This window comes from Otolemur garnettii, unplaced genomic scaffold (genome assembly GCF_000181295.1).
Source record: "Otolemur garnettii isolate 467f Iridium unplaced genomic scaffold, OtoGar3 scaffold00073, whole genome shotgun sequence".
In the NCBI taxonomy this organism is placed as follows: domain Eukaryota; kingdom Metazoa; phylum Chordata; class Mammalia; order Primates; family Galagidae; genus Otolemur; species Otolemur garnettii.
The window spans coordinates 6,850,805-6,864,775 of record NW_003852468.1 but is presented as its reverse complement, the minus strand read 5'-3'; the positions used below and the strand labels follow the sequence as shown (position 1 = coordinate 6,864,775).

Genomic DNA, 13,971 nt, shown 5'->3' with positions numbered 1-13,971 from the left:
TTTGGCAGGTCCGGGCTGGGGATTCGAACCCGCCACCTTAGGTGTACGTGGCTGGCGCCTTAGCCGGTTGAGCTATAGGCGCCGAGCCTCTAATTACATTTCAATTACAAATTTTATAGAATGTGGTCACTGTCAAAAATCTAAAACACACACAAATGCAGATTATAAATTTTAAGTCCCTCCTTCCATGCCTGTCTCCTTTTTCTTTGAGACTCAGTGTTTCCCTAAATTCTTTTCCCCTGGAACTCATGTTGAACCCGTGAGCTCTGGCAGCCCACTTGCCTCAGCCTCCCAAGTGCTAGGATTATAGGTGTGAGCCACCATGCCCGGCTAACTTTTCCTCCTTTAAAAACTGTGTTTTTATGCCTGCAGACTTAACAAGGAAAAATGGACTGACGGAGATGTTTTTTTGGGCCTTAGCCCTGTTTGTCCTGTTAGGGTAATCCAGTGCCAGACCCCAATCACAAAGAAGGGATCAGTTGTTTACTTTCATGTGACCATGAAGGTCATGATGGTTTCTTTCCCACCCCCGGTTTTAGTTTATTAAGAGTTCACTTAAATTTTGGCTGGGCATGGTGGCGCATGCCTGTAGTTTTAGCTACTTGGGAGGTTGAGGCAGGAGGATACTTTAACCCAAGAGTTTGACATTGCTGTGAGCTACGATATTGCCACTGCACTCTTGCCTGGGCAATAGAGTAAAACTGTCTCAAAATAAAAGACCACACACAAAACTTTATTTTAAAATAATAGGAAAGGCTTGGCACCTGTAGCACAGTGGTTACAGTGTCAGCCACATACACTGAGGGTGGCGGGTTCAATCCCAGCCCGGGCTAGCTAAACAATGACAACTGCAACAAAAAATAGCTGGGCATTGTGGTGGGCACCTGTAGTCTTAGCCACTTGGGAGGCTAAGGCAAGAGAATTGCTTAAGCCCAAGAGTTATAACTGGTTGATGTGAGATGTGAAGGCATGGCACTCTAGCGAGGGTGACATAGTGAGACTCTGTCTCCAAAAAAAATATAATAAAAAGAATAAAATAAAATAAAATATGGGTGGTACCTGTGGCTCACTGGGTAGGGTGCTGGCCCCATATACTGATGGTGGAGGGTTCGAACCTGACCCCAGCCAAACTGCAACAAAAAATAGCTGGGCACTGTGGCGGGCACCTGTAGTCCCAGCTTCTTGGGAGGCTGAGGCAAGAGAATCACCTAAGCCCAAGAGTTGGAGGTTGCTGTGAGCTGTGACACCACAGCATTCTACCAAGGGCGACAGGGTAAGACTGTCTCAAAAAAATAAAATAAAATAATTCAAAAAGAGAATTTCAATTTACCTTAACTTCTGAAGCTCTTTCTGTGCATGTTCAATCATATGAACTAGATTTCTAAGATGGAAAAGAGAAAAATTACATTAAGATACATTCAAATCTAATAGTATCCAGTAAAAATGAACTATCTACTTCATACAAAGCCAAGTTTTTCTGCCAAAATAATAAATATTAGCTGGGTGCAGGGGCCTGCACCTGTAATCCTAGCATTCTGGGAGGCTAAGGTGGAAGGAGGAATTGGAGACCAGTCTAAGCAACAGTGAAACCCTGACTGTAACAAAAATAGAAAAATTAGTGAGGTGTTTTGGTGGGTACCTGTAGTTCCAGCTACTGGGGAAGCTGAGAAAAAAGGACTGCCTGAGCCCAAGAATTTGAGGTTGCTCTGAGGTATGATGCCATGGCACTCTACCCAGGGTGACAGAATAAGACTCTGTCCCCCCTCCAGAAAAAAAAAAAAAAAAAAAAAAGTCAGGATTTATTGAATTACCTATGGCAACTGCTAGTTAGGCACTTCATATATACTTAGCCAATTTAATTCTTACAGGAATTATCTGAGGTAGGTATGATTTATAACAGCAATTTCACACGTGGAGAAAACAATGGCTAGGAAGATGAAATCACTTGGTCAAGGTACCAGTGGTTAAGTGTCAGAGCTAGGTTCTATTTCAGGTCTTGTAAACTCTACAGCAGGGATTTTCAACTGGTGTGCTGTGAAAGCATCTTAGGTGAGTAGAGAAAATTGTTTTTAAAGATCATTAATTTTTTTTTTTTCTTGAGACAGAACCTCAAGCTGTCACCCTGGGCAGAGTGCCATGTCATCACAGCTCACAGCAACCTCCAACTCCTGGGCTCAAGCGAGTCTCCTGTCTCCACCTTCCAAATAGCTGGGATTACAGGCACCCGTCACAACACCCGGATATTTTTTTGTTGCAACTGTCATTGTTCTTTGGTGGGCCCGGGCTGGATTCGAACCTGCCAGCTCAGGTGTACATGGTTGGAGCCTTAGCTGCTTGAGCCACAGGTGCCGAGCCAAGATCGTTCATTTTTGAAAGAAGTTTAATCATGGTAAGTATATTCTTTTTTTAAAGTTATTTTTATAAACTTTTTTTTTTTTGAAGTTTTTGGCCGGGGTTGGGTTTGAACCCACCTGGCATATGGGGCTGGTGCCCTACTCCTTTGAGCCACAGGCGCCACCTTAAAGTTATTTTTATTTTTTTGAGACAGTCTCACTTTGTCACCTGGATAGCGTGCCATGGAATCACAGTTCACAGCAGCCTCAAACTCTTGGACTCAAGTGATCCTCTTGCCTCAGCCAAGTAGCTGGGACTACAGGCACCTGCCACAAGACTTGGCTAATTTTTCTATTTTTTAGTAGAAATGGGGTCTTACTCTTACTGAGGCTGGTCTAGAACTCCTGAGCTCAAGCAATCCACTCACCTCAGCTTCCCAAAGTGCTAGACTCAGGTATGAGTCATCATCCCAGCTTTCACTCTGTTTTGGGGATCAACCTAATTTAAGTGTGGAAGTTTAACTATAGGTTCAAGTGTGCTGTGACATACAAAAGGTTGAAAGACACTGCTGTAGAACCAAGCAGTTTACTATACTTTTTGAGTACTTATGTCACTTCTTAAATAGTTATGAGTTTTCTACCTTTTTTTTTTTTAAATTTCTTTTGTAGTTTTTGGTCAGGGCCAGGTTTGAACCCGCCACCTCCGGTATATGGGGCTGGCGCAATAGTTATGAGTTTTCATAGAGAAAATGGAATATATCTGAAAAGTACAACCACTTTTGTCTCTGCATTTCCAACTCCCTTTTATTACCGTATTTCTGTATCTATCTTATCTTCTCTTGTTTACTGCTAACTAGAGAGAGAGGAGAGGAAAAGAAAACCATAGTAGAAGGCTAGATTTGAATAACAGTCCAAGTCAGCTTTAATAAGCACAAATCAGAAATTCAACAATACACAGCACCACGTGCTGATTATCATAAAAGATGTAATTCAATAGATTTCAACTTTTTTTTTTTTTTTGAGACAGGAGCCTCAAGTTGTCCCCCTGGGTAGAGTGCCGTGGCATCTCAGCTCACAGCAACCTCCAACTCCTGGCCTCAAGCGAGCCTCCTGCCTCCGCCTCCCAAGTAGCTGGGACCACAGGCACCCGCCACAATGCCTGGCTATTTTTTGGTTGCAACTGTCATTGTTGTTTGGCGGGTCCGGGCTGGATTTGAACCGCCACCTTGGGTGTACTGGTGCCTTAGCCACTTGAGCCACAGGCGCTAAGCCGATTTCAACTTTTTAAAAATTTAAGTAAGTTTTATTGAGATGTAATTCTATATTCTATCAATTTCCTCTTAAGGCAGTGGATGAATTACCATAGGCTCCATTTCAAGTGCACTCAGCTCTCCTTGTGTTCTTGCTCTCAATCCAATATTGCTTCCTAGCTTTTCTGACGTATTTTCTGCCACTTGCCTGAGTTACTTTCCTGTTTTTACTAAGTGGTTTCCTTGCTCTATCTGTAATTCTCTCACAATTAGTTGTGCCTTTCTAAGCTTTCCCTCAGCTCATTCTAATTTCCTTGGTTTCAACAATCACTCCGTGCTGAAGACTATTACTTTTAGGGCTCTATTCCTGACCTGACCACTGATGAGGAGCTTTCCTGTACGTGACTGCTCCCCGAGTTTGTCGTCCTCTCCCTTCTCTTGCCTTCCCTCTTAAATTTACTTTGATAGAAAATACACATATCCTCTGCATAAATACCCAATGGATTAGGAGGAGACAAAATATGCTCAGGCGGATGTTAAACTCTACAGAGTACTAAGTGAGTAAATTGAAAACAAGAGAGGGCTCAGCGCCTGTGGCTCAAGTGGCTAAGGCGCCAGCCACATACACCCAAGGTGGCAGGTTCGAATCCAGCCCGGGCCCTCCAAACAACAATGAAGGCTGCAACCAAAAAAAATAGCCGGGTGTTGTGGCGGGTGCTGTGGTCCCAGCTACTGGGGAGGCTGAGGCAGGAGACTCATTTGAGGAGTTGGAGGCTGCTGTGAGCTGTGATGCTACTGCATTCTACCCAGGGGGACAGCTTGAGGCTGTGTCTCAAAAAAAAAAAAAAAAAAAAGAACAGGGAAACAGTATAAAAGGCAGAATTACAATCAGGAAAATAAGAAAGCAGATTAGAGCTTGGCCCAAACAAGTTGAATTTTGGCAGAACAGCTATAGGATTCCAGGAGGCACTGCATAAGCAGAGGGCCAGTAGCAGGATTTATGACAATCACCAGAGAGGGGACTAATTTGATATGAGTTAAACGTTTATAATTGAGTCAGGCACAGTGGCTCACACCTGTAATCCCAGCACTTGGGAGGCTGAGGCAGGTGGATTGCCTGAGCTCACAGGTTTGAGACCAGCCTGAGCCAGAGCGAGATCTCATTTCTAAAAATATAGCTGGGTATTGTGGTGGGCGCCTGTAGTTCCAGCTACTTGGGAGGCTGAGGCAAGAGAATTGCTTAAGACCAAGAGTTTTTTTTTTTGAGACAGAGCCTCAAGCTATTGCCCCAGGTAGAGTGCCGTGGCATCATAGCTCACAGCAACCTCCAGCTCCTGGGCTCAAGTGATTCTCCTGCCTCCGCCTCCCAAGTAGCTGGGACTACAGGCTCCTGCCACAACGCCCGGCTGTTTTTTGGTTGCAGCCATCATTGTTGTTTGGCAGGCCCAGGCTGGATTTGAACCTGCCAGCTCAGGGGTGTGTGGCTGGCACCTTAGCTGCTTGAGCCATAGGCACTGAGCCAAGCCCAAGAGTTTGAGGTTGCTGTGAGCTGTGATGCCATGGCATTCTACTAAGGACAACATAGTGAGACTCTGTTTCAAAAAAAAAAAGGAAAGGCCTCAAAAACCATGTGAAATAGTCTAGACCTTACCTTGAGGGTAACAGGGAATTAGTAAAGGTTTTCAGACAAGTTGAAAGCAATGTTCTTGCTGGGTGCAGTGTCTCATGCCTGTAATCCTAGCACTCTGGGAGGCCGAGGCAGGTGGATTGCCTGAGCTCAGGAGTTTGAGACCAGCCTGAGCCAGAGCAAGACCCTGTCTCTACTAAAAATAGAAAAAACTGAGACAAGAGGATGGCTTGAGCCCAAAAGTTGGAGGTTGCTGTGAGCTATGACGCCATAGGCACTCTACCCAGGGTGGTAGCTTGAGACTCTGACTCCACAACAAACAAAAAATACAAAGAAAAAAAGAAAAAAAAAGGCAATTTAAAAAATTTAATTATTTTTTCTTCTGTACCTATGTTTTCTGCCATTCCTCAAATGTTGTCCTTGCTTTTTTCTGAACATCCCAAATCTCACTCTTCCTTAAGAACCCTCATTAGTAAAGTTCCTTCTCTGAGTAGCTTAGTTTACAGACCACAGCACATAACGTAGTACTTGCCAGTCTGCCATAAATGGACTACTGCTTACTTGGCATAGAACTTCTTGTCTCCTCAACTAAATAAAGCTTCATGAGGATAAGGATCACATTTTTCTACATTGTGAAATATGTTTTCGATTAATTTCTTTCTTTTTTTGTTTTCAGACATAGTCTCACTATGTCACTCTTGGTAGAGGGCCCTAGTGTCACAGCTAATAGCCACCTCTAACTCTTGGGCTTAAGTGATCCTCTTGCCTCAGCCTCTCAAGTAGCTGGGACTATAGTTGCTGGCCACAATGCCTGGCTATTTTTTGTTGCAGTTGTCACTGTCGTCTAGTAGGCCCAAGCCAGGTTCGAATCTACCTGCCTCAATGTATGTGGCTGGTGCCTTAACCACTGAGCTACAGGCGCCAATCCTTGATGAATTTCTTACCTTTCTCAATCACCCTAATTCTATTCTTCCTTTCCTCCCTTTGCAATGAATTCACAAAAACAACTGTTTTGTGCAGTGTCCCCAATTCTAGATTTAGCCCACTGGATTGTTATGTGGTTACACAAATTTAAAGCATAATTCTGAAGATTTAAGAAAATGTAGGGGGCGGGCGCGCCGAGTGGGCCTCATGGCTGCCGCTCCGGAGCCCGGCGAGCCCGGGAAGCGGAAGCCATTTAAGCTCCTAGGAATTTTAGATGCTGAAAACATTCCCTGTGCACGGGATTCGGTATTATATGGTTCATTAGGAGCTGTCGTGGCTGGCCTTGGACATTTTTTGTTAACTAGCAGAATCAGAAGATCATGTGATGTTGGAGTAGGAGGATTCATGTTGGTGACTTTAGGATGCTGGTTCCATTGTAGGTATAATTATGCAAAGCAGAGAATTCAAGAAAGAATTGCCAGACAAGGAATTAAAAATAAGATATTATATGAAAGCACCCACCTTGATCCTGAAACAAAACAAACCAACAGCAACAGCAGCAATTAAGCAATCTGATCATAGAAAATGAATGTGAACAAAGCTGAGATTAACCACATAAAGCATTTTATGTACACTAAGCTGGCAATCAAGTAAATAAAGTACGTCTAAGTTTAAAAAAAAAAAAAAGAAAGAAAGAAAATGTAGTTGTCATATTGCAGTTTTGCTTTAAGCAGCTATGGTTCAGGAAAACATAAGAAAAATTTTACATATAGTCATGAGGTTCAATGACTCTTTCCATTAAATTATTAACAGTAGGCTGGGCATGGTGGCTTATGCCTATAATCCTAGCACTTTGGGAGTCCGAGGCGGGTGGATCACTTGAGCCTAAGAGTTTGAGGATGCTGTGAGCTATGATGCCACAGCACTCTACCAAAGGTGACAAAGTGACCAAAAAAAAAAAATGTTAATAGACACTCAGGAAATTCTAAGGCTCAAAGGGGCTAGAGATAATATAACCACTGAATTTTACACGCAAAGAAAATGAACTCTAGATAGACAATAAATACTAAAACTAAAGCCAGTTACATGGAACAGAAACAGTAGATCAGTGGCTTGTTTTGGCAGCAAAATCCTTTCTGGTGTGAATTCCTTATTTATAGTTTAGATTCTCATTATTCACAGATTCTATATTTATGTCTACTCAAGTTTATTTGTAGTCTAAAATGACTACTTATAGTGCTTTGCAGTCATTCATGGACACGTGCACAGCAGTGAAAATCTGGGTTGCTGGGCATGCACTTTTCCAGCTGAAGTTAAGCAAGGAGATGCTCTGCATTCTTGCTTTAGCTCCCAAACAGAAATAAGGACAGGACGGAGTTTACTTTCCAAGTCTGGCATTGTTTACAGGGGTGGTCTCAATCAAGTTGCTTTGTATGTCTGAATCCTTAAGTACTACACAAAAAATGCGGCAGTTAGGTTTATGTAGGTCCTCTTAGAACTGTGAGTTGCTAGGTGGTTCTCAAAGTAGTAGTCTTTTTTAATTTTTTTTTTTGAGACAGAGTCTCAAGCTGTCACCCTGGTAGAGTGCTGTGGCATCACAGCTTGCGGCAATCTCCAATTCTTGGGCTTAAGTGATTCTCTTGCCTCAGCTTCCCAAGTAGCTGGGACTACAGGTGCCTGCCACAATGCCCGGCCATTTTTTGGTTGCATTTGTGATTGTTGCTTAGCAGACCTGAGCTGGATCTGAACCTGCCACTCTAGGTGTACGTGGCCAGCCCCCTTGCCAACTGAGCTATGAGTGCTGCCAATGTAGTGGTCTTATGGGATCCCAGGTCAAAGTCTAGCTATATTATTATTATTTTTTTTTTTTTGAGGCAGAGTCTCACTCTGTCCCCCTGGGTAGAGTGTCCTGGTGTCATAGCTTGTTAGCAACCTCAAGCTCTTGGGCTCAAGAGAGCCTCTTGAGGTGGTGCTTGCCACATACACTAAGGCTGGTGGGTTTGAACCCGGTCCAGGGCAGGTAAACAACAATGACAACTACAACCAAAAAATAGCCAGGTGTTGTGGCAAGTGCCTATAGTCCCACGGGGGTCTCACTATTGCTCAGTCTGGTCTCGAACTCCTGAGGTCAGGTGATTTACTCACCTCAGCCTCCTGGAGTGCTGGGATTACAGGTGTCAAACCACCATACCTGGCCCACTTTTTCTTTTGAGGCAAGAGTCTCACTTTGTCAACTTTGGTAGAGTGCCGTGGCATTATAGCTAACAGCAACCTCAAACTTTTGGGCTCAAGTGATCCTCCTGCCTCAGCTTTCCAAGTAGCTGGGATTATAGGAACCTGCTACAATGCCCAGCTAGTTTTAGAGACAGGGTCTTGCTCTTGCTCAGGGTGGGCTCAAACTCCTAAGCTTAAGCAATCCATCTGCCTCGGCCTCCAGAGTGCTATGATTACAGGTGTGAGCCACTGTGCTGGCCTTTAGCTATATATTTCCCTACTCTACCTCCCGAATTTTTAAAAAATACTAAAATTTTCAATGGGATGGGGTTTTACCAAAAGAGAAAAAAGAAAGTTTCTTACTCATTATATACTTTCCAGGCATTACATCCATGCTGTGACATCAGTTCCAAATTCTCAATTCGAACTGCCTGATGCTCTAACTGGGCCATAGAATTGTTTACACATTCTTGCCATGCTGTAATGTCATTTTTCTGGCCTGAGGAAGGAGCTGGAAGTTCATATCTGAAATTAACAAAATAAATAAAGCAAGTCTTTGTATCTTTTTCCAACAGAATGCCCCATGGGCTTATGGACATTTTAAAAACTACAGAAAACTGAAGATGCAAACCTGTAATAAAAAATCTATAGGCTGGGCATGGTGGCTCGCACCTGTAACCGCAGCACTCTAGGAGATTAAGGTGGGAGGATCCCTTGAGTTCAAGAGTTTGAGACCAGTCTGAGCATGAGCAATATGCCACCTCTACTAAAAATAGAAAAATTAGCAGAAAGTTATGGGTGCCTATAGTCTCAGCTACTTGGGAGGCTGAGGCAGGAGGAATGGTTAAACCTAGGAGTTTGAGGTCACTGTGAACTAGGCTTAGGCCAGCAGTTCTCAATCTGTGGTTTGTGACCCCTTGGGAGGTTGAACGACCCTTTCCCAGGGGTCACCTAAGACCATTCTGCATATCAGATATTTACATTACGATTCGTAACAGTAGCAAAATTACAGTTATCAAGTAGCAATGAAAATAATTTTATGACTGGGGGTCACCACAACATGAGGAACTGTATTAAAGGGTCGCGGCATTAGGAAAATTGAGAACCACTGGCTCAGGCAATGCCACTCTGGCCTGGGCAACAGAGTGAGATTCTGCCTCAAGAACCCCTCCCCAACCCACCTATATATCCTAAGCATCAATTTACAAACAAAATTTAGCACCACTGGTGGTGCCTGTGGCTCAAAAGGGTAGGACGCCAGCCCCATATGCCAGAGGTGGTGGGTTCAAACCCAGCCCTGGCCAAAAAAAAAAAAAAATAGCATCATTATATACAGTAACAATGATTCACTTCAATGTGATCTGGTTAAATAAGCTATTATTACATTCATACATAAATAAATGTTATGCTAGCTATTAAATGATGTTATTGAAAAATATCTAATAGTATTAAGATATATTAGGGAATGGGGCAGCACCTGTGGCTCAAAGGAGTAAGGTGCCAGCCCCATATGCTGGAGGTGGCAGGTTCAAACCCAGCCCCTGGCCAAAAACTGCAAAAAAACCCAAAAAACAAAAGATATATTAGGGAAAAAAATGAGTTATAAAAAACTTGGCTACCAGTTTTATAAAATATCCACAACCACCCATTCACTAAGGTAGCCATACCCTCTGTAGAGGAAAAAAATGATGAAGGATACAATAATTTTTCACATTCAGACCCCACTCCATTACCTTACCATACTACCCAGTCCTTCAACACTGCCAACAGAGCCAGCAAGTATATGCTTCATAAATCTCAGCTCATTATTATTATAAACTGAACTTGAATTAAAATTTTAACACTCTTACCGTTTCATACTGAGCAATTCAATTGGTTGTCGAGCAGCCAGTCTTTCAAATTCATTTCTCATTATGTCAGTCTGATGTATAAATAAGAGAAATAATTATTTCCACGATCATAATCATATTCACAAACTAAAAGTAATCATTACTGAACAGGCTGGGCGAGCAGCTCTTGTCTATAATCCTAGCACTGTGGAAGGATTGCTTGAGCTCAGGAGTTCGAGACCAGCCTGAGCAAAAGTAAGACCCCTATCTCTGCTAAAAATAGAAAAACTAGTTGTGCATTATGGTGGGTGCCCATAGTCCCAGCTACTCAGGAGGCTGAGGCAAAGGACTGCTTGAGCCCAAGAGTTTGAGGTTGGTATGAGCTTTGATGCCACAGCAATCTATTGAGGTTGACATAATGAGATTGTTCCCCCAAAGTTAAAAAAAACCCCAAATCAATTAAATAATGGATTTAAACTATGTGGGTATTTATTCTTTTTTTCTTTTCTTTCTTTTTTTTTTTTTTTTTGAGACAGATCCTCAAGCTGTCCTCCTGGGTAGAGTGCTATGGCTTCAGGGCTCACAGCAACCTCCAACTCCTGGGCTCAAGCAAGTCTCCTGCCTCCGCCTCCCAAGTAGCTGGGACCACAGACACCTGCCACAACGCTCGGCTATTTTTTGGTTGCAGCCATTATTGTTGTTTGGCGGGTCCAGGCTGGATTCGAACCCGCCACCTTAGGTGTATGTGGCTGGCGCTTAGCCGCTTGAGCCACAGGCGCCAAGCCTCTTTTTTATTTTTGAGAGTCTTGCTCTGTTACACAGGATAGAATGCTGTGGCATCATAGCTCACAGCAACCTCAAATTCCTGGGTTCAACGTATCCTTCTGTCTCAGCCTGGGAGAGTAGCTGGGACTATTGGTGACAATACCACCTGACTAATTTTTCTATTTTTTTGAGACAGAATGTCACTTTGTCACACTCAGTGCCAGAGTGCCGTGGCGTTATAGTTCATAGCAACCTCAAACTCTTGGGCTCAAGTGATCCCCTTGCCTCAGCCTCCAGAGTAGTTGGGACTACCAGCATCCATCACAATGCCTGGCTATTTTTAAAGGCGGGGTCTTGCTCTTGCTCAGGCTGGTGTTGAATTCATGAGCTCAAGCAATCCACCCACCTGGGCCTTCCATAGTGCTAGGATTATAGGCATGAGCCACCACACCCAGACTAATTTTTCTATTTATAATATAGAGAGGTTCCTACTCCTGCTGAGGCTGGTCTTGTACTCCTGAGTTCAAGAGTTCCTCCCACCTAGGCATCCCAGGGTGCTAGGAATACTGATGTGAGCCACCTCCCCGGCCTAGGTATTTATAACGGATCATTTCCCATCTCTTAATTCTCTGGGTTAAATGCTTGCTAGGAGGGTGGCGCCTGTGGCTTAGTGGGTATGATGCTAGCCCCATATAACAAGGGTGGTGGTTTCGAACCCAGCCCTGGCCAAACTGCAACAAAAAAATAGCCAGGCATTGTAGTGGGTACCTGCAGTCCCAGATACTTCGGAGGCTGAGGCAACAGAAACACCTGAGTCCAGGAGTTGGAGGTTACTGTGAGCTGTGACTACACAGCACTCTACCAAGGGTGATAAAGTGAGACTCTGTCTCAAAAAAAAAAAAAAAAAAAAATGCTTGCTAGGTACCTAGCCCCACACTACACACGTATTTTATTTACTGTGTTTCCCAGAAAATAAGACCTACCCCCCAAATAAGCCCTAGCAGGATGTCTATGCATTTGTTAAATATAAGCCCTACCCCATAACAAGACCCAGTGATGGGTGTGGCTATGCAGCATATCTACATAGCCATGCCATGCATTTTGGTGTGGAACAGTAAGGAAGAGTGGAATACCTTTTATCTGCCACAGCTCCTTTCTCTGAGCCATTTGCACTTGCACGGGTGCGCATGTGGTAACCACTGTCACAGGCATCCTATTGTGCATGTGTGAATGGCTAGGGGAAAGGAGTTCAAGCATCACTAGCACTAGCCCCACCAACAAGGTCGGCTCCCCCTGTCAGGTTCCAGAAGAAGATGACTTAACTGTATTTGAATAAATGTAGATTGTTGTATTATGCTTAATAAAAATAAGACATCCCCTGAAAATAAGTCCTAGTGTGCCTTCTCGAGAAAAAATAAATATAAGACAGTGTCTCATTTTCAGGGAAACCTGGTATTTATTTATTTATTTTGAGACAGAGTCTTTGTCTTTGTTGCACTTTGTAGAGTGCTATGGCATCATAGCTCACAGCAACCTCAAACTCTTGGGCTCTGGCGATCCTCTTGCCTCAGTTTCTCTATTTTTAGTAGAGCCAGGTTCTCTTGCTTGCTTGGGCTGGTCCTGAACTCACAAGCTCAAATGATCCACTCGTCTTGGCTTCCCAGATTGCTAGGATGACAGAAGTGAGCCAACCATACCAACCTCCACACACATATTTTAATTCCATATTGAGTAGAAAAGGTAGTATACAGGTTGTCTATAAAGTTTGTGTATAATTTACTATGTTAAACTATTTTAAATTGCACATGAACTTTATGTTCACCCTGTATATAAAGAAACCCAGAGAAAAAGATTAATTTTAAATGAGTAGTTCTCAATCTCAGCAGCATATAAGAATCAAACAGCCGGGTGTTGTGGAGGGCACCTGTAGTCCCAGCGACTTTGGAGGCTGAAGCAAGAGAATCGCTTAAGTCTAAGAGTTGGAGGTTGCTGTAAGATGTGACATCACAGCATTCTACCAAGGGCGACACAGTGAGACTCTGACTCGAAATAAAACAGAACAAAACACTGAAATGTGCCTACTGTGTTCCAGGCACTGTTGTAGGCAATAAAGACGACAAAAAATTTCCCTGCTCATGGAACAGTGCTATCTTAGCTTAGATAGGCCTTCCTCGACCATCTGATCTAGTCACACAACCACTCTATCACATCACTACTGTAATTCTCTGTATTTATCAACAATCTGGTATTTTCTCATTTGTCTATTTTTACACTCTGGAATGTAAGGCCAATGAAACTCTGGATCTTTCCTATCCTGTTCTCTAATATCCAGCATAGAACAGACCTTCATAAATAGTTGTTAAATGAATAAATGGAAGAACAGTTTCAAAGGCAATCTGAAGAACAGTTAAGTTTCCCACCTAAAAGAAAATGGGGATAATAAACAGAGTTACACAGTTTAATTAGTTAAATAATTAGAGATTTGGTCTTGCTCTGTCACTCACTGGAATGCAGTGGCACGATCATAGCTCACCACAGCCTCAAACTCCTGAGCTCTCAGGATTCTCGTGCCTCAGCATCCTCATCCCAGAGTAGCTGGACTATAGTTGCACATCATCATTCTTGACTAATTTTTTAAATTTTCTGTAGACATAGGATAGGGTCTTGGTATGTTGCCCAGGCTGTTCTTAAAATTCTGGCCTCAAGTGATCTTCACCTTAGACTCCGCAAGTGCTGGTAGCAGTGTCCCTGGCTGTACTTAGTTCTTTTTTTTTTTTCTTTTTTTGAGACAGAGTCTCACTAGGTAGAGTGCCATGGTGTCCTCACAGCTCACTGCAACCTCCAATTCCTGGGATCCAGCAATCCTCTTCTGTCAGTCTCCCGAGTATCTGTGACTACCGGTGCCTGCCAAAATGCCTGGCTACTTTTAGAGATGGGTCTCACTCTTGCTCAGGGTGGTCTCAAACTCCTTAGCTTAGGCAATCTACACACCTCAGCATCCCAGAATGCTAGGATTACAGGCATAAGCC

General features: G+C 43.3%; 1 protein-coding gene and 1 pseudogene across 2 annotated transcripts in view; one reads left to right on the top strand and one right to left on the bottom strand.

The window, feature by feature from the left end:
- The window catches only part of BCAS2 (BCAS2, pre-mRNA processing factor), an 18,403-nt gene that overhangs the window by 2,502 nt on the left and 1,930 nt on the right, over positions 1 to 13,971 (bottom strand). Inside the window, exons 3-5 of one of the 2 annotated variants that reach the window (XM_012807668.2) lie at positions 10,199 to 10,269; positions 8,712 to 8,873; positions 1,331 to 1,381 (exon numbers count right to left, since the gene is read on the bottom strand). In XM_012807668.2, coding sequence (XP_012663122.1) covers positions 1,331 to 1,381; positions 8,712 to 8,873; positions 10,199 to 10,269 — 284 coding nt within the window. The remainder of the gene's footprint in view (positions 1 to 1,330; positions 1,382 to 8,711; positions 8,874 to 10,198; positions 10,270 to 13,971) is intronic. The other variant, XM_012807669.2, reaches the window with a different exon arrangement.
- LOC100951465 lies at positions 6,330 to 6,789 on the top strand (annotated as a pseudogene).